Below are 27,200 nucleotides of genomic sequence, written 5' to 3' on the forward strand. Positions count from 1 at the left end.
AGGTTGGATGTTAAGGAGTTCAGGATGAGGGTGCCCGCGTGGGCGGATTCTGGTCCCAGCCGTCGTCCATGTTGCTGCATCCTTACGGTTGAGGGGCGAGACGGCTCTCTGGGGGTCTCTTTCATAATCGCATTCATGGGGACTCCACTCTCATGACCTATAACACCCCGCAAGGCCCCTCCTTCTCATACCTTCATCTTTGGGGTTAAGATTTCAGCATAGGAATTCAGGGAGGCAGGCGCAGACTTCCAGTCCACTGCACCCTTGTTACCAGGCTTCACCGCGATGAGAAAAATCACCCAAGTTCTGGCAAGAAGTGGAACCGGAGGCACTGGCAAGTTAGGTACCATCCTGTGGGGCATCCACACGTCACTGTCACTTCCAAGGAAGTCCTCCGCTTAGCGGACTGGCTGTGGCTCCCTCACCTCCTTTTTTCGTTGGTGCTGGGTCCTGCTTGCTGTGCTATTGCACACGGCCTCTCCTGCTGCCGCAAGCCAGAGAGCTGCTCTTTATTGTGATGCATGGGTCTCACCTCGGCGGCTTCTCCTGTGAGGCAGGGGCCTTAGGGCGCACAGGCTTCAGGAGTGGCTGCACATGGGCTTGGTTGCTCAGTGGCCTGTGGCATCTTCCCAGGCCGGGGGTCAAATCCATGCATTGGCAGGGAGGCCTCTATCTGCTGCACCGCCAGGGAAGCCCTCCTTTACCTCTTGAGGGTGGGACACTCCACACACAGTCCAGTCTATTTACAATTGCTTGATCATGTGCTTTTCTTGAGACCCTCCTGACTTCCCCCCACCCTCCAGGAGACCCAGGAGGGAAGTTGAGGAGGGGCAGGAGTTTGTGGGAGTGGGCGGGAGCCGCCATGCAGAGCCCCTGAACTGCCCAAGAAGAGCCAGAGGCTCTCCTTCCAAAGCGGCCCATCTGAGGATTCATTCTAATCACAACCTTGGGAAGTCGGAACATGGCATCGTCCAGTACATCTTGGTTGGGGAAGAAGATGAGTATGGCCAACTTTAGACATCTCTTTCTCAAGTGGATAAAAGTTTAGCACTTAATTTTGGTTTAGCATCAAAATTCAGCACTTTTGTAGAGGGTTCGGGTGCGTGGAAGCTCATTTCTCCAGAAAACTCAACTGCCTGGAGAACTGGGCCATAATGGGTGAGCCAGCCGTCTGGACCACTGATGCGCTTTGCTGGGTGAGCGCCCTGTCGGCCCTGGGATGCTGTTAGGGTATTTGGGTCGAGCTGGGGAGACTCCCGTGGCCTTGCCTGGGCTGGGGAGGGTGGGACCCAGCGGGCCTGGGTTGTGGTGGCCGGCGGTCAGCAGCTCTGTGCCCACAGGACGCCTTCCAGGAGGAGTACTCCCGCACGGGCACCTTCCCCGAGATGCCCATGGTGCCCCCGAGGCGGCCCTGGACGCTCGTCAACTGGCTCTTCTGGGCCTCGATGCTCCTCTACCCCTTCTTTCGTTTCGTCGTCAACATGGTCAGCAGCGGCTCCTCCCTGACGCTTGCCAGCTTTGTTCTCGTTTTCTTCGTGGGTGAGTCTGGGCTGCCGGGGCCGGGGCCGGGGCTGGGGCTGGGCCGGGTGGGAGCCTCTTGGGGCAGGGGAGGACGAGGCCCTGGAAGAGGGGAGCACCCCAATCGAAGTCCTGAATCCCGGGGTTGGAGGACTGCCTTGCCCCCTCCTGTGCACGCACACGGGGAGCCAGCCCCTCCAGGGATGAGCTCCTGGCCTCTGCAGAGGGCTCTTGTCACAATCGCTTCCTCCTCACCTGCAATAAAACCATTTCCTAGGTCCCAGCAGGAAGCGACAGAGGCTCTTTGCCATTCAGAGCAGGTCAGGACCTTTTTGGGGGAAGTCAGCCTGGGTGCTTCTCCTTGGCTGGCTGCCACGTGGAGATGGTCAGCTCAGTCCTTTAGCTCATCGCTACGGGCTTTGACCCGGGCGTCGTTTCAGAGGACCGCCGTTTCTCCACGGCCCATACTTCCCTGGATACTGCTGCTTTTTGATGGCGGGGGCAGCCAGTTCCCGCTACACAGGCCGGGTGTGGCCTGGCTGGCCGTGTGTCCGGGGGCGGGGGGCGGGGGCGGGGATGGGGAGCTGTGTTCTCCAGGCCCCGCCGGAGGGGATGGGTCCCGCCTTGTGCAGCAGCAGCAGCAGGAAGGCAGCGCCCTCTGGAGGAGGCTGGGGCTCCCCGCAGGTGACGGCTGGAGACACAGGGCGCCTCCAGCTTTGGAGGAACTGACTACTCTCTCCCCAAGACCTCAGCACCCCTGAGCCCGCACCTTGCCTCCCCCTTCCCTGAATCACTGCTTCTTGGTCCTCTGACAAAGCCTTTTCACCGCTGGAGTCAGGTTCGCTCCACAACGCCATCAACTCTGCAGCACAAAGTTCTAATACTGGGGTGGGGGGCTGATGTTCGGAGCTAGCCCCAGGCTGAAGGCAGCCCGTTATAATGGACCCACGGGCTCCATGAGCCTCGTGGGCTGGGTGGACCCCTGTCCTCGTCGGGTCCCTCGTCTGACAGTTCACAGATAGGATGCTGAGGCTCTGGAAACTCATGCATCGCCACTTGGGAGGTTTCGGCCACTTCCCCTCTATCCACTTTTTCACACGTACTGCAAACAGACTGTGCAGTCAGGCTGTGATGGGTGCCGGGCTCATCAAGGGGATTGAGGTAGACGTGGTCCCCGCACGCAGGGAGCTCACCATGTCTGTCCTCTCTGGAGGGAGCATGTAAACCGCAGCTCCTGCCTTCATATCCTGTTTTTTAGCTTCTTGGTGGTTAAACTGGGCTCTCGCGTACATCCTACACTTCTTATCTCTTTGGGCCAAATCCCACTGTGGGAGAAAAGGCAGGCCGCGGCTTGTCTGCTGCTCTGAAACTCACACAAGAAGCTGTGTTGAGACATGCTGGAAACTAAAATAACTATTTGAGCCCCTGCATTGTCCAGGAACGCGCTTCCTTACTCTTTGCTGAAGGGTGCCTGTAAGCTGCTGCATTGTATTCACCAAAGAACCATTTGTCCTAGGGATGGGCACCGGAAGATACAGCTTACCCCATTCTGCTCACCTCCACTGTCCAAGGACTGAAACTCACCACACAGAACAGCCTGGCTCTGTTCTAATGTCTCTCAGGCCAGTTAGAACCCTGGCCCCATGCTCAAGGGCAGCTGTGAGGCAGGGATGGTGAAAAGCACCCCAGACCACCCAGCTCTCAGCTGATGCTTGAGATTCACAGAGCTCCCCTTCTTTATTCCGTCAGGCAGGGCCCACCGGAGTCCCCACAGGCCTCTGACTTGCCCTTCCTGTTTCCGCAGCTTCCATGGGGGTCCGATGGATGATAGGCGTCACGGAAATTGACAAGGGCTCTGCCTACGGCAACATGGACAGCAAGCAGAAACATAGCGACTGACCCGGGACGTGTCACCACCCGAAGGGGACCTTGGGGGGACTGGTGGACACCGCCATCACCCTGGGCGGGACCCAGTGATGAAGCTAGGGGAGCCCCTGCTGGGGAGGCAGGTGCTGCGGTCTCAGCGTCAGGTGGGGAGGAGGATGTACTTAAATCTTTCCCCCAGCACGCTTTAGTGGGCTTCGGGTCTCGTTCTTTCCGTGTGTGTCTGTGAGTGCGTGTATGTGTGTGTTAAGAACATACGTGAGAATGAGGTGTGCTGAGTGGGATCATTGTGAGGGTATCTGAGGTGCGGGGGGAGGGCAGAAATGGGGACCTCGGAGGGTGGGGGGGTTCCCTGCCATCCTTTGGTGCTGAGTTTTCTGTTAACCCTGGCTCGCTACAGAGTGAAAGACACTTTGGTAAGATGACTAAATTATGCCTCCACAAAAACAACAAAAATTAAACTGTTTGGCTTCTCTCTGGTGTGTGCACACAGCGCTGCCCTCCTTCCCTTCAGACCCCCTTCCTGTATTTTGGAATCCCGGACCGCAGAGTGCTCCCGAGCAAGGAGCTGGGAGCTGGGGGTGCGGAGGGCAGGCCAGGTGGCTGGAGGAGGTGGGTTCCCGGTGGCGGGAGCCTGTGAGACTCTGTGTGGAGACAGCAAGTGCCAGGAGGCTAGCCAGGCACGCGTGCGGAGCCCAGGGACGCCCCAGAGGCAGCCCTGGTTCCCCGAGCCACCCTGAGGTGCAGTCTGTCCAGCCTGAGTCGTGACGACGCGCCCACTCCCTGAAGATCCTCCTCGAGCAGACTCGTCTTGAACACTGAGATGACGGCTGGCAGTCCTGCAGGGATGTGAGAGATGGCTTGGAGTCCTCTGTTTATCCCCGTAGCAAGCAGACATTGGGTCCCCTAAAGCAGTGCAGGCTCCTTTTTACTAGAGGGCCGTACACAGGAGCCCAGGTGCCCCTCTGTACAGGCTCGGACTGAGCGGCCGTGGGTACCCGGTCCCGGCCCCCCTCCTCGCTTCCGCCTTCCTTCTGGAAGCGCAGATTCCCCTGACTCGGAGGACCTCTCCTCCGTGGCACCTAAGGCCGCATTTGGAGTAACAGTCCGCGTACAGGCCTCCAGCAAACTGCTGCCAGCCGTCAGACGCCAGGTGCAAAAGAAGAGCGGAGAAAAGCAGTGATATTTCCGGAGGAGGATGATGCAAAACCCGACGCTACGTGACCTCAGGCTGAGACACCGCCCCCCGGCACCGGGTCTCCCGGGTGCGTGTACGGAGCGCGGGGAGGGCCGCTCCATGCCGCCCGGTCTTTCCTGCTGGTCTGCTGAAGCTCTGTAACGGGATGAGCTGTCCCGTATGGACGGTGGCCAGATGCTATGTAAAAGGCTTACTCTGTTCTGAATCCCGTCCTGGGTTCGCTCTTAAGTCAGAGTGCTCACCGGGCACAAGGGACGTTGCGAGAGAGTTTAAGAGGCGCTTTCTGCTTAAGGGAGGGCGGGGCACAATTGAGACAAGACCGCAGAGGTGAAAAGGGGACACTGGTGTGGTCGTGGGAAGGGAGGGTCCATGAGGCCCCCATCAGGGTTGGCTCTTCCTGCTGTCCCCAAGGGCGGGGCAGGAGACCCCCGTGCCTTTCCCGCCCTGCGTCAGGCCACGTGCGGGGGTCGCACGTGCAGCCTCCTCCAGGAGCGGAGATGCTCAGGCATGCACCTGCCACGCCCAACCTGGACGGGGCGGTCCTGCCCCAGGCCCTCCCAGCACCCTGGGAGACAGAGGAGAGCCGTAAGGAGCACCAGCCACCCTCCAGGCTGCACAGCTCAAACCCTGCAGCTCATTTGCTCCAAAACCCTGTTTTCCCAACTGGCAAATGGGGGTGATAACACCCACCTCTTGGGTCGCCTCAAGGGTGAAATGAGGCCGTACATGTGAACACACTTTAAGAACCCCACAGCACTGAACAAATAAGGATTAGAACGATTAGAAAGTTGCCTCCATGCTGCTGTGTCTCAACAAAACGCTCAGAAATTACCCTGGGGTGTCCAAAAATGTGTCGTTTTTCTGTCATCTTCCCGTTCAGTAGCAGTAATCGGAGTCCTAATAGCATTCACCCACGCCTTCTGCCTGGAACGTGAAAGGGACCCACAGGCACTTAACGTTCTCCTGAACTTGTCTCTGGGACCAAACACAAAACAACGAGCAAACGAACAAGACTGCGGACAGTGCAGACCTCAGGGTCCGGGTTAGGGGAGGGCGGCAGAACATCCTCCCAGGGAAGGACTGACGGGCGCTCCTTCTGACACTGCCGTAGGACCAGAGTGTGCGGAGCCGGCAGGGACCCTGAACCGGGTTTCAGAGGCTCACTCTTCCATGAGAGAACACTCGGGCGCTCCTGACACTGCCGTAGGACCAGAGTGTGAAGAGCCGGCAGGGACCCTGAACAGCGCTTCAGAGGCTCACTCTTCTGTGAGAGGGCATTCTGTCTGGCGAGACGGGGACCTGGCTATTCCTCCTCTCCGGTCCCGTGATGACAGAGACAGCCATGGAGAAACGCATCACCCCTTCCCCAGTCCCTTAACCTGTGTTCAGGGTCTCCCAGATGCCACGGCCTCTTCAGCAGGGAGCAGTGCTGGTTCCCAGGGCGTCACTCTTCTAAGATAAAAACCTGTGGGTGTGAAGCCGCCCCTCTGTCCCCGAGCAGTGGAGGACGGAGTGCAGGGTCACATCCTGTCTGACGTCTCCGTGGTGGCTGAGGTCGGCCTTGCTCAGAGCCTGCTCTGAGACCCGACGTGGAAGAGAAAATGCCAAGTTCGCTTCACACTGGAGGTCGGCGCAGGGTCCTCCCGGGTGTTAGGAGCCACGTCCTAGGCCTGCAGCTTTGAGGCAGGGGGCACTGAATGCCCTTCTTCCAGGAAACCAAGCCCACAAAGGGACTTGATTAAAAAAAACACCAAGCTTGTGAGATGAGTTTAAGGGAAGTGGACCATTCTGTGACTGATGTGGAGAAAGCATGGATGCGCGTTCTGAGCTGGCCGACTACCTCTTTACCGTTCGTCGAGGAAACAGTTTGCCTTTTTCGTAGGATCACACGGCAGTACTGGAATGTCCTCTAAAGAGAGCCGAGTAAAAGCGGCTAAGGATATTTAAAGATTTTTAGATGTGCTTTTCTAATAGACACTAAATGGATCTGAAAGACAACGCTTGAGATGTACAATCCAGCAACTGTCCAGCCGCAATGTAGAAACAGCTGTGACAGACACAGACAGGGCCCCAGCGGTTTCTGGTTTTCCTCCTGGAGAAGCGGAGCAGCGTCCTGGCTGGTCCCCAAGCCAAACAGATGAGGCTTTTCAGAGACTTTAAGAACTCACTTGTAACTGTGGACGGACATGGGAAGGCAGACCGGAGGGACCCGTTCCCCACTCACCACAGGAGGTTCCGTCCAGCGTTTGTCAGTCACGCTGCTGGGTCTGAGTGGGAGGAGCGCGTCCTCTGGGGTCATGTGGGGGCTGCGGTTCCACCTGCAGCTGCCGACCTCGCCTCCTGCTCTGGGGATGCTCGGGAGGGCGGCTGCTGGCGTGACTGTCCCGCTGACTGTGTGCCGGTCACTCAGGCTGACCTGTTCCGCGTCAGCGTCACCTCCTTCAGCAGCTGTGCTCCTGATGCCTTAACTGTGCAGCCCTTCCTGCTGTTTACAGAGCATCAGATTAAGGAGCTGGGACACATGTTCCCTGACTCGCGCGCCCTGCCTCCAGGAGCCACAAGTTACACACAACTGGTCTTCCTCCACACACGCAGGTGGGCAAGCCTCCCGGGGCTGGTCCCTCAGCCCTCCGAGACGACCCCCACCCTGCACAGAAAGCTGGGGGGCTCAGCTCTCAGCCAATCACCTGAGCCGCAGCGCGGACCCGGCGACGACGCACGAGCAGGCATCCCAAGCTCCGAGGCTGCGTCCCTGCCGCCTGCATCCTTGGCGTCGGTGTCTCAGAGCTTCTGACCACATTACACAGAGACCGAGTGCTGCAGACGCCCCCGGGCTTCCTGTCCCGCCTGCCACCCGCGCGTCCGGGGCAGCGGGCACCCCCCAGAGAGCAGGCTCGGCGCACAGTCCTGGATCTCTTGACCTGGGACAGCTGAGACCCACTCCCAGCACCTGCCACCACCTGACGTCTGTTTATGACGCTCGGCTGTTGGAGATGACCGTTCTTCTGGGCAGAAACAGCAGAACACCCAGCTTCACCTCAACAGCCAGTGTGCTGTCCCCTCTGCAGGGCGCAGGCCGGCTCCGCCTCCTCCCTGTCCACCCCCCAGACCCCCGCAGCGCCACAGCGGGCAGCCAGTCACGAAGGGCCACTGATGTAGAGGCTTTAATAACTAAATTTCAATTGTCTCCTTTTGATGCCTTGCTCTAAAGTAAAAATAGAACCCTTTCTGGAGCACAGTGAAGCCACAGTGCAATTAGTCACCACTGTGAATTTCAGTTATCAGTGGGGGAAAAAGCAAAGGGTTTCTCCAGTAAACGGTAAGTAGCTACAAATGAGGCATTCCCCAGTCCCTGTACCTTGTCCTATTTTAATATTAGGGTTATGGATTAATTAAAAAACAATAATAAGCACTAACTTAAGACCTTTTCAGTATCTAGAAAATACCTCCTAGGACGGTTGGTGAAGCTCTTCACCCAGCAAGACTCCTGCAATTTTTACCTTTGTTATTTTGTTACACAGTCTCGTTTCACATGTTGCAGTGACTGGAGAGTTTTGAAATTTCTAGCATCTATGTTCCCTTGAGTTTTAATGAAGTAAGTGGTATGAATGCAAAGTTTGGGATGCTGAAAATCCGTTCAGAAGGTGGGTCAGAAACCACTAAGGCTGCACAGGTGTGAGGAAGTCACTCAAACAGGAATGATCTGAATGGACCAGGAAAAAAAAAATCACCTAATGTAGGAAAAGAAATGTGCTTCTAAAATTTATAATAGTTGACTCAAGAAGAGAACAAGTGGAGGATGAGATGGCAGGTCGCTGCAGCATGTGAGTAGAGGCCCACCCCAGAACAGAGGACTGGCGACCCTCTAACAGTAAGTCAGGATGAGGCTGGGTACTTAGGAGGCTGCTGGGCTACAGGGAGGGTGAAGCAGTCCAAACAGCACAGACATTTCCATCACAAACACCATCTGATCATCTCAGTAGATGCAGAAAGAACATCAGGCAAAGTCAAACATCTAGTCATGATAGCAACTCAATAAACCAGGAAAACAAGGAAGCATCTTCAACCTCATACCCAGCATTTATGAAAAGCCCACAAGGAACACCATAAGTTAAAAGAACGACTGTTGCCAGCTAAGGTCAAAATCATGACAAAAACATGACTCTCACCAGAGCAGATCTGTTTTCTGGCTGGGGGCTGGGGCGGGGGGTGGTAGGGGCCACAATTTAACAAGCTGATCCTAAAATTCTTAGGGAAACAGAAACGACCCAGAATAACCAAAACAATCTTGAGAAAGCAGAACAAAGTTGAAGAGCTCACACTTTCCAACTTCAAAACTTCCTTTACAAAGCTACATTAATCCAGACAGTGGGGTTCTACATAAGACAGCTGTGCAGATCAATGGAACAGAACTGAGAGTCCAGAGATAAACCCCTAGATTTGTGTTCAAGTGATGTCAACAAGGATGCCAAAACAATTCAACAGAGAAAAAGAGTCTTTTTAACAAATGAATGCAAGGTCTAATAAATATTGACATGCAGAAGGGTGAACTTGGACCTTTATCTGATATGATATACAAACATTAAAAATAGACAATCGAGCTAAATATGAGAGCTAAAACTATACAACTCTTAGAAGAAAATATAGGTATAAATACTTCATGACCTTGAGTCAAGTCATATCAAGAGCACATGCAATAAAGAAGAAGCTTGTACACCAGACTTCAAAATTTAAGATTTCTATACTTTAAAAGAAACCATTAAAATGTGAAGAGATAAGCCACAGACTGTGGGATAAAACATTTGCAAATCAAGTATCTGGGAAAGCATTTGTATCCAGAATGTATAAAAATCTCTCACAACTTAGTAAGAAGACAAGTAACCCAATACAAAATTGGGCAAAAATTCACATAGGCACCTCACTAAAGAAGACCGATGAACAGCCAACACACACAAGAAACGCTCACCATGGTCAGAGAAACCAACACACACAAGAAACGCTCACCACAGTCAGAGAAATCAACACACACAAGAAACGCTCACCATGGTCAGAGAAATGCAGACCAGAACCAGAATGAGACACCACTTGACATATACTGGGATGGCTACTATAAAAAGACAGTATCAAGAGCTGGCAAGGGCTGGAAAAAGCTAGAACCTTCTGTGTTGCTGGTTGGGAATTTAAGCCAATGCAGCAGCCACTTTGTCAGTTTGACAGATTGTTAAAAAATTGAACATGATTTACCCTCTGAGCCAGCAGTTCCACTCTCAAGAGAAATGAAAATACAGATCCACACGAAGACCTGTATGCAAACGTCCGGAGCAGCAGCATTTACTGCAACCAAAAAGTGAAAGCAGTCAACGAATAAATAAATCCCGTGGTATATCCATACAATGGATCAACACTCAGCAATAAAAAGGGATAGTGCAATTAACACAATGCTACCACGCGCACAAACCTTGGAATCGGGCTCAGTGCCAGAGGCCGACAGAGGAGCGCAGTCTGAAATCCCACTTACACTAAATGTCTAGAACAGGCTCATCTACAGAATCAGCTGGTGGCTCAGTGGCTGCCTACGGCTGGGGAGGGCTGACTGCAAATGGGCATGAGCTTTCTTTCGGGGAAACGGAGTGACCCTGCGGTGGAGTCTATGATGGCTGCAGCACTGAGCAGCTCTGCTAAAATCACTGAACTGTACACTTTAAATGTTACATAAATCGTCCCGCCGACAGCTAGTTTTAAAAAATGAAATTACAAATCATTCTGTTAGGCCAACTTTCTCAAGGACGTTAATTTCTGTGCTGAGGGCATCAGCGCCCTGGAGGGAAGGTGAAAACAGACAGAACGTGCTTGAGCCAGCACTCGCCCAGAGCCAGCTGCCACGTGTCAGGAGTGCGTCAGATACCCTCTAGAAAGATTTCAGGAAGCTTTAAGGTCAATCTTTTAAAAAATTTAATAGCAAAAAGAAATAAAAGAACACCATCAACAACAGATAATTTGGGCTATTTTAAAAAACTAACTACTGAAATATTTACATTCTGAAAAAAGACACTTTCTTGTCAAGATATTATTCAGCAGTATATACACTGACCTGGAACCTATACATCTTGATTTAAAAATAAAACTGAGCCCCCAACATGTGATAACAAGGCTTGAACTTGTATCTACTCTGAACTTGCAGGGAACACCCAGAGCCTTGAAAGGGCCTCCGACATCCTTAGTGCTGTTTCGTTTCTCTCCTGCTCTGCAGCGAGGCGACTCTAGAGCCTGAAGGCCTGATGGTGCCCGTTCTGTTGAGGGACACCGCAATGACAAGGGCAGACCTCTGTATGGATAACATGTTGGCTCTGAAGCTGAAAACCACTGAGAGACAATATAACAGCTTTCCTAAAATAAACCATTTATTGAAAAAAGAACCTTTTTTCTTAAAATTTCATTAATCGGCCTTTTGCAGAACAAACCTGTGGCTTGCCAACAACAACAAAAAAGGTAAGGTTTCACAGTCAGTGCACTCGACAAACAGGAGATTAACAACGAGGCCTGGGACGCCTGATAACACTACGGCTGCTTTTGGACCTGGAGAGGTCGACGGTGTTACCCTGATGCCACGGTTCTCCGTCGGCCAGGACACGGCGGGCATGGAGGCAGGGCTCCGTGAACAGTAGTAATGGCACTTGGCACGCAGCTTCTCCACCTCGCGGGCGCCAGCTCTCAGGGGGCCCCGGGCACGGGGCGCGGACGGGAGCAGCAGGAGGTGGATGCTCGTCACCGGGCAGCCGCCGTCTCGGAGGGTCAGCGAGGGCGACGCCGCTTCTGGGCGTGGTCTTCGTGGAAACGTTACGTACAGTAGTGATCGAGGGGACTCTCCGAGTACAGGCGCTCCGCCAGGCCCCAGGCCCGCCAGCTTCACTCTTCATCCGTGCAGACCTGTGAGGAAGGCAGGACAGCGCTGAGCCCCTCTCGTGCGTGCCGCACGCCAGGTTTACGGGTGAGTCCTCACCAGTGCCCCCTGATGCTCCGGCAGTGAGCCTGGCCCAGGGCAAAGGTGTGATCGGGGCAGTGGGACGTCACCGCCAAGCTCCGGCTTTACGAACTGACTACTGACAGTATCTGCCAGGATGTATCTGTACAGGTCACCAAAAATTGTTTATATGCCTTATAAATGATAAACACGTTTTTATTTAGTTACAAATCCCTAGTATCTTATGCAGCAAACCAAGCTACTGGCTCCTTGATTTCACTCCCCCAGGAATAACGTCACCATCCCCCCAGCCTCATCTCCCCTAATCAGGACCTGTAAATGTTTTCTCCACGGTTCCGCTCTCTTTCCATTTCGTCTCCAAATACTGTCCCAGCAGTATTTCTGTCTCCAAGCCTATCTCCTACCCCAATTTTCTCCTGAGTGCCAGTCCAAAGTATTCACGTGCTCCAGCAGGCATCCCTAACACACCTTAAACTGCTTCTACCAGAGAAAACCATCACTCCCGGACCCACCCCTCAGCCAGGGGCCCTCCTGACCTGTCCTGGTGAGCGGAACCCGATACCTGGTGATGCGAGCAGGGCTTGGCGCTGTCCTGGGCTCCTGCCCCCACGCACCTCCTTCCACACCCCGTCAGTCACACACTCGCAGCCACCTTAACCTCTCAGTTCAGTTCAGTCGCTCAGTCGTGTCCGACTCTTTGCGACCCCATGAACTGCAGCATGCCAGGCCTCCCTGTCCATCACCAACTCCTGAAGTTTACCCAAACTCATGTCCATTGAGTCGGTGATGTCATCAAACCATCTCATCCTCTGTCGTCCCCCTTCTCCTCCCGCCCTCAATCTTTCCCAGCATCAGGGTCTTTTCTAATGAGTCAGCTCTTCGCATCAGGTGACCAAAGTATTGGAGATTCAGTTTCAATATCAGTCCTTCCGATGAACACCCGGACTGATCTCCTTTAGGATGGAGTGTGTGGCTGATTCTTCACCCCGACCTCCCTTCCCAGCCTATCGGCCGTGTTACCAGCTTCCTACCTAGCTTCCTGCCTCCACAGTCATCACTCAACAGCACAATCATCGTGTTGTGCTTAACAATAAAACTGACATCCCTTCTCACAGTTCCTGCCCACCCTCAGGCGCTATCGCTGGCTGCCATCCTCGCCCTGTGCACCGTCAGCTCTCACTGACACCCGGCTTCACCCCCTCGGGAGGTGGACTCCCTTCCACTCTGTCCCCCCGACCCCTGCCTCTGCTCCCTGAGCTGGCTAATCCCTCCCCAATGGCTCTGGCATGTCACTCAGAAGGAAGCAGGAGCTGGGGTCACCTGACGGGGTGAAAGGCCTCTCCTCGGTGACGTTGCACGTGGCACACGCTCCACCGTCACGGCTCTAACACGACCCTTGCTCGGTGCTCGGTCTGTCTCTGCTCCCTCAGTAGAGACTGGCTGCTACCAACCCTGCACTCAAGCAGACTGCATACCCTGAAGGGAAACTGCCTCTACCCGTCCCCCTGAAAATCCCATTTCACGGTCCCAAGTGCCCCTCCAAGCACCAACATGGGTCAAGGAGAACCGCAACAAACATCTGCCCAAAGGAAAAAAACACATACAAAATTCCCCAGCACCGTTCATTTTAGCTCATTTCCATTTCAGGTACAGGTATTTTCTATTTAAGCTTCCAAATTTCATTCACGTGCCAGATGCGAACAGAACACACACACTTATTCAGCACTCTGCCAAACCTTGACGAAGGAGTGGTCGAGGAGCTGGCTGGCTGTCCACCGCATCCGGGGCTCACTCTCCAGGCAGTGAGAGAGGAAGTCCTTCCCTTCGGGGCTTAATCGTTCAGGGATCGGCGGCTTGTGCCCCATTCCCACTTTGTACATAATCTGAAAGTTGTGTTCATATTCATGCCAAGGTCTCTGAAAACAGGAAAAAAAAAGCAGGTTTTGACACTACCTGACCATAAAGAAAAAGCAGCTGCCCCATCTCTTTTTAGGCATCTCAATATCGATACGTACCAAGGCCGGCAACCTTTTACATAAGCTTGCAAGCCAGGTGGTCTCTGTCACAACTATTCAATTTTCCCATTATAACATAAAAGCAGGCTTAGGCTACAATGTATAAATGAATGGGTAGAGCTGTGTGCCAATAAAACTTTATTTACAAAACCAGGCGGTGGGCATAGTCTGCCTACCCCACAAGGTGTCCTATCGTCCAGCATTACCTAGATGTTGTCGTCATCTAAGACATAAAATAAAAAGTCAATAAAACAAAACCTAACAGTTATCTTACTGGGATGTTTAATATGCTCCCTTGTTGAATAATCAACATTAAATTCTACTAGTGCCAAGCTTATTTTATTACAGTTACAGGGAAATGAGATTCATGGGGGAAAGAACATAGCCTCCCAATTTATGTACCATTGTTTAGCTATTGAGATGTATAGTCTTCAGTGTGAGAACTCGCTCTCTTTCCAATGTATGGCTTGATTGAAATAACAGGTACTGTGGGCACCTATGTTAACGCTAACAGAAATAATACTAGCTAATATTTATTGAGAGCTTATTCTCAGCGGCTGCAGGCTGTATAATAATTTAATTTCCTACTAATAATACTTAAGAGGGTTATAACTTTCTTGCTTTACAACTAATGCTATAAACCTCCCTCGCCAAACACACGACCTTTATACATTTGTACAATTGTTCATCGGCAGTATCTACATTAGAAGACCAATTTTGAGGATTTTCAGATATTATGTCACACGTGACAGTTTCACGGCCCTTAAAATCAATATGCACTGTCTGTCCTTCCGTCCGTCTCCCAGTGCTCAGTCGCTTCAGTCGTGTCTGACTCTTTGCGGCCCCATGGACTATAGCCCGCCAGGCTCCTCTGTCCATGGGATTCTCCAGGCAAGAACACTGGAGTGGGTTGTCATGCCCTCTTCCAGGGGATCTACCAGACTCAGGGATCGAACTCGCAATTCCTGCACTGGCAGGCGAGCTCTCTACCACGAGCACCACCTGGGAAGCCCTGGCAACCTCTCATCTTCTCTGACTTGCCTGTCCTGCCTCTTCCGGAACACCAGAAGGTTGAGAATCATACAGGATGTGGGGTTTTCAGACTGGGTTCGTTCACTCAGCAATGAATACGCGTTTTCAGGTTTCTCCCTGTCGTTTCATGGCCAATTTCTTTTTGTCACTGCGTAATATTCCGTTGTGTGGATTATCACAGTTTATCCATTTATTCAATTATGAATAAAACAGATACAGGCATTCACATGCCAGTCTTTGTGTGGACAGAAGGTTTCAACTTCTGCTGCTTCTCATATCTGCTTACTTTTCTATGTTTTAATTGGAGTTTTGTGCTTTTTCTTTTCCTTGGAGGAGTCCTCTGAGTCATGCATCTGATAAACATTTGGTTCCTAGTCTGGCACTTGTTTTAACTTACCATATCTTTTGACAGGTCATGTTCTCTATTTTGCAGGAAAGATGTTCCCAGTATTCATAATGGGAGTGAAGCCACATGACTGCTCTGTTAATGCAAAGTGCCCCCCTCAAGGCTTTCTACCAGGCATGGGCTCTGCTCACCTTGCCAGTCACCATCTCTATGACAACACACCCCAGGCTCCAGATGTCAGCCGCACGCCCGTGGCCTTCTCCTTTGGCACGAGTGATGACTTCCGGAGCCATGTACGCTTAAAAGCGACAGATACGAGAGGAACGGGTTACAAATACAGCATCATGAATTAACAGAGCCAAGCAAAACATTAATATTATCTAATATTTCACAGAGAAGAAACAACTAGTTTGTTCAGGGGAAACTTTCTCTCAATTACATAATAAAAAATATCAAGACTTCAAAATAAGTATCTCAAAATAATTTCTTGAATGGATGTTTTAGGAGCCAAATTAATCTCCTAAAAGAGATTTTGAATGTGCAAATATTCAGATAAATTCTATTTGTGACGAAAAATATGAAATTTAACCTGCAAAAGAGAATGTGAAGTTTTATGACATGTTTCTAAATGATCAAAACAAATAACCACCATTTAAACATAATGTTGTTTTGACTAGAATAGTTTTAATAAACCCAGTGTGAAACACAAGGCTTTTCTGGAGAGGAAATGAGGCCTTTCTTCCCTGCTGTAAGTTTAAGGGAGATATGTGACTTCCCAATCTGATGAGCACTTTTAGGTGTGGCTCCTCCCGCCTGGCGAGAAGCCCTGACCGCTCCCCACATCTGCCAACCAGAAGGAGGAGGAGAGGCAGGGTCCCAGCACGCCGGAGGGAGCCCCAGGGCAGAGCCTCGCCTCGCCGGACCCACCTGCTGTCCCCAGCGTGCTGTTCACTTCACCAGGCATGGTCTGCGCATTGTTCTTAAGCTTTACTGAGCATCCGAAATCCCCCAGCTTGATTAGTCCAGACGAGGTCAGGAAGATGTTGGCACCTAGGGAGAAATGAGCAGTGGTAAGCCTCTGAAACACAACACAGGCGCTTTGAAGCTTAGGTGGTAACCTGAACTATCAGGAACTTGATTCGCAACATTATAAAGACTGATGAAACTTTACTTGCAAAGTGTTATCATTAGAAAGATTTTAAGCCTCATTCACAAATGGTAATACAAAGTAAAGAAATTTTAATAACAGTGCAGACAGCTTTGACAAATCCTGAACTGAAACACATGCATAAATTCCAACATTAAAACACAGGGAGAGGGACTTCCCTAGTGGCACAGTGGGTAAGAATCCACCTGCCGATGCAGGGGACGTGGGTAGGGTCCCTGGTCTGGGAAGGTTCCACCTGCCGGAGGGCAGCTGAGCACAACTGCCGGGTCCGAGCGCTGCCACTGCTGAAGCCCGTGCACCCGGAGCCTGCGCTCTGCAAAGAGAGAAGCCACATCCACGAGGCGCCCGTGCACCGCAAGGACGGGCAGCCCCTGCTCACCACCGCCAGACAAAGTCCGCGAGCAGCTAGCCAAAAATAAAGTAAGTAATTTTTTAAAAACTCAGGGAGATACTTAAAAGAGAAATCACCTATAAATCACAAATGCCTGTGGCAGCAGTTCTGAAGGTGAGAGCTGGTGTACGTTCAGCAGTGGCCGTAGCAGGAAGCAAGTGTAATCGAGACCACACACACACACACACACACACACTCTCTCACACATACACATGCTCTCACACACACGCTCTCACACACGTGCACACACACACGCACTCACACACACATTCACACAATCACACACTCTCACACATGCACACTCACTCTCACATACACACACTCTCACACGCACACTCACACACATGCTCTCACACATGTGCACACACACACAACCACACATGCACTCACACACACACACATGCACACTCACACTCTCACATACACACACATTCTCTCACACACACACTCACATACACACACACTCACACACACACACACTCTCTCTCACACACACATTCTCTCTCTCTCTGCTGGTCTGCAGAGATGCATCCGAAGCCACCATCAGACTGAGTCCAGGCTGACAGAAAATGTTCTGCGCGTATCTCCTATCTCAGGAGCAGCACACACACCTGGCTCGTACTCCAGTTGGAACCTGGGGTCACTGCTCATCTCCCGGGGTGGCTCTGCCTCCTGCAGGCTACAAGGCCTGAACCCTTCTGACCGAGCCACACGGCTCAGCCTTCTGTCCAAGGTACCTCCCTCCAAAGGTCATACAGAGCCCTCACGTTAGACAGCCAGCTGCGCAATGAGCTGCTGACCCTCCCCGCGCCCAGGGCAGGCGATCCCCCAGAGCACACTGTGCTAATGCATGGTTCTGGAGCTGACTCACAGGCCCTCTTAGCTACATTGAGCTCTAAAGATTATCACACGGATGCACAGGGACGGACTTGATTCAAGGACTCTGAGGGATTCTCTTTATGGCCACGGCCAACGACACTAAGGTACCACTTCCTGAGTGTGGTGTTTGTGTTAGAACAACTGGAAATGGGCTATGCCGTGGCCTCACCCAGAGCCGATGAGGCAAATGCCCAGACAACAAAGCAATGTGGCGGACGGGGTGGGCGGGCAGCGAGACGGGTATGCCGGGCATGCAGGAGCCATTACAGAGCACGGGCAGTTCTTCCACCAGCAAAGCAGGCCCTGGGGTGGCCCAGCCCCACGGAGGCTAATGCCTGGTTGCAAGTCCGGCCATCTATAGTGATGTGTAGGTTGTAGGTTGCGTAGGTTGTAGGTTGGCCTCAGGTTAAGGGAGAGAATGAAATCCTTCAGTCTGGGGTCAGTTAGAGACCAACCTAATTTGTCATTCTACTTATCCCCAAGACTCCCAAATGCACAGATCAGGGGCATGGTGTGGGTCAGATAAACACAGGGGGTAAGTTCTGGGATAAGCATGGCTGTTCCCCTCACACGAGAAGGGCCAGCACTTTCCTTCAGTTAGTGTGACCAAGCTGACCTTGAGCAGAACTCTACACTGGAGGAGGGTGGTGTAAATAAACCCTGAAGTCAAAGTGTTTGTCGCTAGGTCATGTGCCACAGTTTGCGACCCCCATGGACCGTAGCCCACCAGGTTCCTCTGTCCACGGGATTCTCCAGGCAAGAATACTGGAGTAGGCTGCCACGCCCTCCTCCAGGGGATCTTCCCAACCCAGGGATCAAACCCAGGTCTCCTGCATTGCAGGCGGATTCTTTGCCATCTGAGCCACCAGGGAAGCCCCAATAAAGTGTCCTCTCCCCAAACTCAGCTGCAAATTGTAACTTACACCAGCATTCCTGATTCACCATCACTTTACATGTTCACAACATTCACATTCAAATTCAGAAGGGAAAGAAAGGATGTTCTGATCACAAGCCAAGCTCCTGGAAGGAGATGTGTGTCCTGTACAGTTTCTCAATGTTGGGTTCTTTACAGAAGAATATTCAAAGTAAAGTTGTTTCTGGAGAAGTGAGGGCAGCCACCCTGTGCTGGGCACGGCTGACGCCCTGGCAGGCAGGGGAGTGCGGGATCACCTTTAACGTCGCGGTGAACTATGCCGTGCTCGTGGAGGACGTTGATGGCCACGGTGATCTGCTTCGAATACAGCCTGATGACGTGTTCTTGGAGCCCCAGCCGCGACACCTCTTCCAACGTGCCCTCGTCACAGTACTCCATGAAGATGTACATCTCCTCCTGCGGGAGGAACCACACAGGGCCCATGTCCACCTGGGCGCTGGGTGCAGAGCCTGGAACACTCCACTGGCCACGCCCCCAAGGACGCTTCCTTCTAAGGGTCAGCTACACTGGTCATCCTCGAGTCTGAATTCGTCTCAAAACGGTCATTTCTAACTCCTCTACAAAGAGTGGTGTCTCTGCCTGCCTCCTCTGTCTGAAATTATACAGCTCTTTGGGATAAGACCATCGCCGAATCACAGGTGATAAACGTCTGTAACCCTCTGAAATTCGGTCTGCTATATAATCTCAGACAGGGACCAACAGGACTGTCCCTATAAATGTATTATTAAGTACTGAAACACATCCTTTTCAGATATGAATTTATCCGTGAAAAACATTAAAAACTGCCAGTATCCAAATTCCCCAGAAGCTCATATTCCACCAAGAAGCTCCAGGTGATCCTCTTTCCCTCCAAGTGTTTATTGCTAAACACACGGGGAAAGTAAGCTGAGGTCTTCGCTTTCTCTCATTTTACAATGGTTCTTTAAATACAAACAAAAGGGAAAAAAAAATTACTGAATAGTGTGTTCAACAGTGGCTTGGCAAAAAGAAGGGGGAGAAAAAAAAGCAACCAACAGCAGTGTCGGGGGGGGCACTCGAGAAATCTTCTGATCGGCAGGATGGGTTTCAGCGCTTTATAATGTCGGGTTAATGACTACGGTCTACAACTTACATTTCAGGAAGGACTCCTCTAGTTTCAGAGAGAAGGCAGAAATGGTGTAACTCATGGAGATTTCCTGATAATTAGGCAAAGTTACTGTGCTCTGAAATGAGAAGACCTGTGATGTAGGACAGGACTCCACCTGCGCCCTCACTGACCGCTCACACCGCACAGTGTGATCAAAGTTGGCTTACTCTATGTAGCTCCACACCAAAATACCGAACCAGATTGGGGTGCTTGATGCCTTCAAAGATTTTCAACTCGTCTGCAGTTTCCTTGATGGTTTTATGGTCGTTGGGTTGAAATCGAATCTGGAAAAGGAAACCGGCTGGTTACTGTTGGCACCGGGAACAGTGAAATGCGCCCCCCTGACTTCCGGGCGGGCTCTCTTCCCCTTGCTGATGAGTTAAGCTCACCTGCTTTAGAGTACATGCTCAGACAGCAGCCAGCAGGATCACTTTCGTAACTGCAGACTGAATTAACCAACCTAAGTGCCCCTTGGCGAGGATGAGGAGACGCTGCAGGGGTTGACGGGTGGAGCCGCACGTGCCTGGTGCCCCACGACGGCTCGGGGCACTGGCCTCACCCACCACAGCCCTCGGTGTCTCCCAGGGGTCCTTCCTCGGGTGTTCCTGGCTCCTGCCATTCTACCTCCAGCAGTTAACAGGCTGCTCATTTCTGAACCTTATCACAAATGTCCCCCAAGCCCCCCGACCAAGTGCCCCATGGTCCCAAAGGTGTAAATGCCTAGACTGTGGGAAACATCAGTGTATCAGACATCTGAAACGGTGCCCTGGGGGAGCACTCGGGCCAGCCCTCAGCTAGTGAACCCAAGTCTCGGTCCAAGTGTCCAGCACACAGAGGCCGCAGGGCCGGGCACGCACCTCCTTCATGGCCATCAGCTCGCCGGTGTCGACGTTGATGCAGGTGTACACCTTCCCGTACTGCCCTTCCCCTGTGAACAGGGACAGACGTGCTGCTCTCAGCCACCAAAGCCAGGCCCCTCCAACTCATTCAAATGTATAATGACATCTTCCCATCCTGACTCCACGTTCACATATCCAGAACCGTGCTTACCACAGCCTACTACTGCAAGAGCCAGACTATTTCGAAAGAATGTCCCCTGATAACCTAAGTCTCAGGCAATCTTTTCACTCTGTCTTATCTGTAAATACCTGTAAACAGAATAGAACTGACCGGCAAATCCCAGAAGGGGCCTGAAGGCGAGCGCTGAGCCCCTGGTGCATACTCCGGAGCCCCTTACGGCCCTGGGGGAGGTCTGGGCCGGGGTAGGAGGCGTGGCCGGGGTAAGCCTAGCTGCCATCCCAATGGGCCTCCCTGCTGTCCATCCAGGCGTGTGGGATGCCGGTGGGGTATTCTACTAAGACACCTTCTGAAACATTAAACTAAGGGGCTATATGGCCACATAAGACTGAGAATGAGAATTCACACCACTTATAAAGGATCTGATTCTGTTCAGTGTCTTCTGTCCTGACAGCTCTACAGAAACCTCCTGAGGCTCACAGAGTCCTATGTTACAACTGCGTTCGCATCTTCAGGCCTAAATGCTCAACAGATAAACGCGTTTGAAAGGGGGAAGGTCTGAAACTTAATCAGCTCCTTCTCCACACAATCTATCTCTAGTTATTTAACAGGAAACTGTTTCATCTAGAAATTAATTAATGTTTTTGAAGACACCGTCCCATTGGCATTTGTATTCAGTCTTGCTTCAATAAGGATCGTGTGGGAATAAGATATAAAGAATACAGACTAGAACAAAGGAGTAAGATTTATGGAGTTCTCCACTGGCAATTTCTGGAGTTATCAAGCAGAACTATTCCATTTAATGAATCATTTAAAAATCTCTTTTACATTGTTCTTAGAACATATCTTACAAGTGAAACCAAAAAATCAGAACCGTGCACAAAAGAGAGGATGTATATTTGCCACGCCTGTCAGAGAAAAAGACCAACCATGGGAGATTTAACCTAAAAAGTGTGACTGTTGTTATTTCTAACAGGGACCATCTTTGTGTCCTGTTCTTGAGTTTCCTTACCGATTTTGTTTCCTCTTTGCCACTTAAAGGTCACCTTCCTCAAGCCAACGTGCATGACGTTGTCGTAAGACTTGGGGGTGTCACAGACTTGACCAATGATGTTTTTCCTCCTCATTTCTCGATACCGCTTTTCTTCAAACAGTCGGACTGACTTCTGAATGGCTTCTATGGGTCCTTGCTTAGAAGCGGTATCTGCAGGGAGAAGTGTAAACTCAGTCATCCCAACAACCATAATCAAGTCGACTTCCAGCAAATAATCATAAAAACAGAGCAGCAGACATTAGCCCTCCATCAAGCATCATCTATTCAGCTACACAGCACCTGAATTAAAGTCCCCCAAAGCTAACATCTTCAGAGCATACCATCCACTATAGGGAAGCGCACACACAGACAGAAGCGACTCAGACAGAATCAGTGGCGTCCTCTCCCAAGGCTGGTTAGACTCTGCAGTAACCACCTGTCTGCCTCTAGTCTCTCCCCTCCACTTGCTCTCATCGCTCAGAATTTTCTTATTGTTTAGCCGCTCAGTCGTGTCTGACTTTCCGACCCCATGGACTGTAGCCCACCAGGTTCCTCTGTTTGTGGGATATCCCAGGCGGGAATACTGGAGTGGGTTGTAACTTCCTTCTCCAGGGAATCTTCCCCACCAAGGGATCGAACTCACATGTCCTTCGTCCTGTGTTGTGGGCGGATTCTTTACCACCGAGCCACAAGGGAGTCCCCCAGAATTCTCTTACTCAAACGTAAAATCTGATCACATTGTTTACCCACATAATTTATTTCATGGTTTATCCCAAGTTGCTGATCAACAGTCCAAGGCCATCACGCAGGGTCTTTCCAGGCTTGCTTCTCCTGGCCACTGTCCCTGGCCCCACTGCAGTCTCCGGACCAGCCTGACTGAAGAGCCTCCATGGAGCACACCACACCGCACCTCACTCCTCGCCCATGCTCATACCTCCCTGTCTTCCAGCTGTCAGAGCTCTACTCCCCTCCAGGAAGCTGTCTCTGCTATCTGCTGGGAAGGGAGTAAAGCTTTCCTTTCTCTAGAGTCAGAATGGCTGGAACAAAACCCGGGCTTCATCTTTCTCTAGGTGTTTGAAAATCGACAAGCGAATTACCTTCCTAAGCCATCAAATCCCAAAACAAAAATACCTCATTCAGAGATACTACAAGAACTTAATGAAATCACACACATAAAGCATTTAGCCCAGTGCCTGGAACATGAAAATACTGGGTAAATTTTAGCTTCTGTTATTATCTTTCCTTATTTTTCCATCTAGCCATCTTTATTTCTCCAACTTACTTTACATGATTTATAGAAAGAAGTATCTTTTACATAGAAACCTAAAACAACTGTTTCATGAAACACTATTACTCTTTCTACATGTGACTGGGTCTCCATTCAATGTGTGTGTGTGTGCTGATTTTACAACAAACCACTAACAGGTCACAATCCATAACGTGAAAAGCTCTCGGCCTCTGCGGTTCTCACATGCAGTACCCTAAGGAGGCATTTAAGAGCCTGAATGTTCTATCAAAGCGATCACTGAGGACTGGGATGACTGAAAGATTACTCTGAGAAGAGAAATTCCCAGAGATTTATAAAGTTCCAACTACGATCATTTCCTACAAACAGGGATCCCTGTTTCCCTTACCTCACTACATGACACATCAAGTCTACTTGGCAGTGACCGAGGTTTCATGGCTGTCGGGCCGTGGGCTCCATTGTTAAATGCTTCTGGGAAATAGTCTTTTCTTTTACAGTAAACATTTCTCAAGATTTCCTAGTCTTTTAAGATGTCTGTGCAAACTAACTCTTCCAAGAGTTCCCGAGTTTACTTGACCACAAAGTATTTGTTTTGAAAATTATCACAAAGACCTGGTATCCATGGGAACCACTGATGACGTGAGAGGCCCTGGGGAGACCCCCTTCCCCGCCACTGGGCTTGAGCTGACGAACGCCCCCCGACCCTCAAACCCTACAGGCGCCTCACCTGCCTGGCCTGGCGAATACGGCTTCACGGCTGCTCCCGCCTCCTGAATGCCCCATGGCCAGTGTGAATACACTGCCCGCGACGGCGCTCAGGCCCGCTCCCCACCTCCCCCGCGACCCAGGCCTGCCCCGCCGTCCTCCTCACCCCCTGCCCCCCACTCCCTGAACACAGGAGGCTTGCACGCTGCAGAGGCTCAGGGGCTGCCCGTGGTCTGCACGCAGGGCCTGGACCACAGAGCCCACCGCTGAAGACTGGCTGTGCAGAGACCTCCCCGCACCCTTTCAGGTCCACCTCCACTTACACCCGCGCTCGCCAGGCTGGGCCAGGCCCGCTGGTCTGCTCTTTAGTCACTGGGCCTCCAGATATGTTTCTCTTTCTGTACTTTCCCTCCTGGCTGGACACAAACCTCCTTCTCCTTCAGGGGCCAGTCCAAGCCTTGACCTTCCCTGAAGCCCCACGTGACCGCTCCGGGCCTGGTGATGACCCTCCTGCTCAGTCACACATGTTCCAGAGGGCACTCTGGGGGCAAGCATGGGCGACCTTGGTGAAACGTCTGGCCTCTCAGAAACTTGGATCATTTAGGAAAAGAGAACAGGATCCATTCTGCCTAGGTATGGCTCAAGACTGTTGTGATGAAGAATACGCGAAAGCATTTTGTGCTAGACCAGGGCCCTTTCTGCTATTTCTTCTTCTGGTTCATAAGGACCGATCACCTGCTGTGTATGACAAATGCTTTCTCTCAGCTTCTTAACATAATAAACAAGTGGTTATTCATTTCACAAGTATTTATTATATTCCTACCACGTACAAAGGGCTTCCCAGGTGGCACTAGTAGTAAAGAACCCATCTGCCAATGCTGAAGACATAAGAAATGCGGGTTCGATCCCTGGATCAGGAAGATTCCCCTGGAGGAGGGCATGGCAGCCCACTCCAGTATTCTTGCCTGGAGAATCCCACAGACAGAGGAGCCTGGTGGGCTACAGTCCATACGGTCGCAAAGAGTTGGACATGACTAAAGCGACTTAACACACACACCACGTACAAAGGATTATGCGAAGGGCCCACCCACGTGACACACAAAATGAACATCAACCTGTTTAAAGAATACAAAACTGAGAAACACACGTTCCTGCTCCAAAGGAACTTATAATGATAAGAAACAGGAATTGGACACACACAGCACAGAGAGGAAGTGACACCAGAGGCACAAAAGGGGCCATAAAACGTTAATGCAGACGGTCGAGTAAGTCATAAGCTGAAGCACATTGTAGCTGAAACTGTTTGCTTTATGCTTAAACATTCAACATTCTTTCTCTTACCCCTGGTCTGACTGATAAGCGTCCGAAGTTCCCAACTTCTTCGAGTTGACCCACTTGAATCACCTTTTGGATATGCTGGTTCTGCAGAAAGTATTTTTTCATACAAACTAATAAGATTTATAAAGCAAACAGGCATATTTGATTCAGAGCCAGAACGCAATGCAGGTGACAGTGATGATTAGTGAACCACCGGCCTGTCGTTCCCGGGACTGATCTGTTTGCTGTGAGTGTAAAGCTGTCTCTACAATCGTTCAGAGCAAATGGCACCAAACTAAGGAGCTGTTCATGGGTTACAAGACTTTAACTACATTAAGCTTCCACAAGTAACAGACAGCAGAGTACTGAGCAGAAACTGGACTTTGTGGGGGGGTTGGGGGTGGGTGGGAGGGGTCCCCCTTCCCAAGGTCCTGCGCAAGAGCACAGTAGGGCTGCAGGAGCAACGGCGTGGTTTCTGGGCAAAGACCCCTAGCTCTGCATCCTAAGAACACCTGTCACCCACAAGCACAGTGCCACTTTACATTTTTAAAGTGAGTTAAGAGCGCTCAACAGTTAAAATATCAGCAACAATAATTCTCAAAAATTATTTAGCAACAGAGGGAGAAAACGCACATGTAGAAAGACACCTATATTAAAAGGCCAGCGTGCCCAGCACTGAACCTCTCCCAGGGCTCTGTCGCGCCGTGTCCTCAGCGGGAGCCAGTGGTCCGGGACGGCGGCGAGGCCGGCGGGGGACGCAGGGGACGCGGGGGACGCCGCTCACTCACCCTCGCGCTCCTCGGTGGGGCTGGAGTGGCGGCTGAGCGACCTGAACTGCAGCTCAGCTGCGATGGAAGCCAGGCGGTCATTTTCAGGGACGCTGGAACCCCTGTTTCAACATTTCAAAAATTAAGCTGTCAATTTGATAGAACTTGAGAGATGTGTCAGAGTCTTCTAGAGCAGCGATTCTCAACTGGGGGTGACTCTGCCCCCAAGAACATCAGGCATCCGTGGGTAAAGGACTACAGGAAGGACAGCCCCCAAACCAAGACCAATCCACCCAGAGTGACAGCGCCCCCACCGAGACCCCTGTCTCTGGGGCTTGGAAGGAGAACACAGGAGAACCGCCTGCACAATACATGGCTTCATGTTAAAGACAGCAACCAAAATAAAAACAAAACAGTAGTTACTGAAGTATTGCTGACGTATGTGGAAAGCTAATTTAGGCCCAGGATGGATTAAAATTAGGAGCCAAATCTGGCTGATATTTAAGATGATCATCACATTATATTCAAGTACTTAATTCTATTTAAAGTGCTAAAATCATTACATGATTCACAAGAGCTCAAGTCTCTTCAGGAGCAAGTGTAAGGGAATGCCTAACCATTTCTTAAGCAGTAGCCAAGCAAAAGGGCAGAAGAGCAGGAAGCTTAACATGTAAAGGGCAAAGCTAAGTTGAGGCTTTTCCAGAAGTGTTCAGCAATCCAGAATGAGTCCACAAAAGGGTAAATCAAGTCCAGAATTAAATAAGGGCAAGCGTTAAATTATAATTAAAATCATCGAAAATAAATACAGTGTTAGTTTATTAACCAGTTTAGTGTATATTTTTTTAAACGAATGATATAATGAAGTATGGTAGCTTTTATGCTCTTTTTTATTACAGACTGAGTAGGTTTAAAGCAACGTGGTCTACTGGACAGACATTCACAAATTATGAAGTGTGCAAGGCTTTTTTTTTTAATCTCCCTACACTCTCAAATCTAGTGCAGTCCGTGTTAAGTCTGGAGTGAGGAGGACATCTCCTGCAATGTAGTTCATCAAGAAGTCTTAGTATCGTTTCATGGAAAAAAATCACCGATGCTGAAGTGAAGAAAAAACACCCTCCTCCTAAGCTGTGCCAATCCTGGGACCACAGAGAAGCCACCAACATCCCTATCTTCCTGCTTTCCCAGAGAGGAGGTTAGCCAACTCCACATCCTCAGATTTCTCCCAGGGCAACAGGCAAGAAAACACACTTCAACCAAATGGTGTATGAGTGAATGCTTAACGGCTCGCCGCAGGGGGAGCAGGAGTCTGCAGACTTCAACAGTTTTCGTGGTCTAACAACTGACTTGCACAATTCCTGAAAAATAAACAACTGGGTCTCGCAAATCAGTTAAGAGATACTCCAGCAAGCAGAACACTGGAAGATTATTTTCTTGACAATGCTAAGATCACAGAAGCCCATTTCCTAAGTCAAACCGTATCGAATCAAAGTGTTGATCGGAGGCCGTGGGGCAAAGTAAAAATTTCCCTGTGGCTGACATCTCTCTAAGGCAGGCTGCCGAGGTCAGGGAGCCCAGGAACCACCCTGCTTCCCCAAGCCCATCCCGGCCCTGAGTAGCGCGGAGAGCCCGTCTGGAGGCACCA

At 51.0% G+C, this 27,200-nt stretch overlaps 2 protein-coding genes across 13 annotated transcripts in view; one reads left to right on the plus strand and one right to left on the minus strand.

Moving 5' to 3' along the window:
- AGPAT4 (1-acylglycerol-3-phosphate O-acyltransferase 4) overlaps positions 1–3,877 on the plus strand; it is a 153,220-nt gene extending 149,343 nt beyond the window's left edge. For all 7 annotated transcript variants that reach the window (XM_044924021.2, XM_025294304.3, XM_025294307.3 and 4 more), the window contains 2 exons: positions 1,341–1,539; positions 3,323–3,877. In XM_044924021.2, coding sequence (XP_044779956.1) covers positions 1,341–1,539; positions 3,323–3,417 — 294 coding nt within the window. In that variant the 3' untranslated portion in view covers positions 3,418–3,877. The remainder of the gene's footprint in view (positions 1–1,340; positions 1,540–3,322) is intronic.
- Positions 3,878–10,535: 6,658 nt separating this feature from the next.
- MAP3K4 (mitogen-activated protein kinase kinase kinase 4) overlaps positions 10,536–27,200 on the minus strand; it is a 145,821-nt gene continuing 129,156 nt past the window's right edge. For all 6 annotated transcript variants that reach the window (XM_044924020.2, XM_006043065.4, XM_006043066.4 and 3 more), the window contains 10 exons: positions 25,580–25,680; positions 24,816–24,896; positions 21,503–21,694; positions 20,331–20,401; positions 19,641–19,757; positions 18,584–18,743; positions 15,903–16,025; positions 15,167–15,273; positions 13,319–13,498; positions 10,536–11,527 (listed from right to left, as the gene is read on the minus strand). In XM_044924020.2, coding sequence (XP_044779955.2) covers positions 11,507–11,527; positions 13,319–13,498; positions 15,167–15,273; positions 15,903–16,025; positions 18,584–18,743; positions 19,641–19,757; positions 20,331–20,401; positions 21,503–21,694; positions 24,816–24,896; positions 25,580–25,680 — 1,153 coding nt within the window. In that variant the 3' untranslated portion in view covers positions 10,536–11,506. The remainder of the gene's footprint in view (positions 11,528–13,318; positions 13,499–15,166; positions 15,274–15,902; positions 16,026–18,583; positions 18,744–19,640; positions 19,758–20,330; positions 20,402–21,502; positions 21,695–24,815; positions 24,897–25,579; positions 25,681–27,200) is intronic.

The sequence above is a fragment of the Bubalus bubalis genome, chromosome 10 (assembly GCF_019923935.1).
Source record: "Bubalus bubalis isolate 160015118507 breed Murrah chromosome 10, NDDB_SH_1, whole genome shotgun sequence".
In the NCBI taxonomy this organism is placed as follows: Eukaryota; Metazoa; Chordata; class Mammalia; order Artiodactyla; family Bovidae; genus Bubalus; species Bubalus bubalis.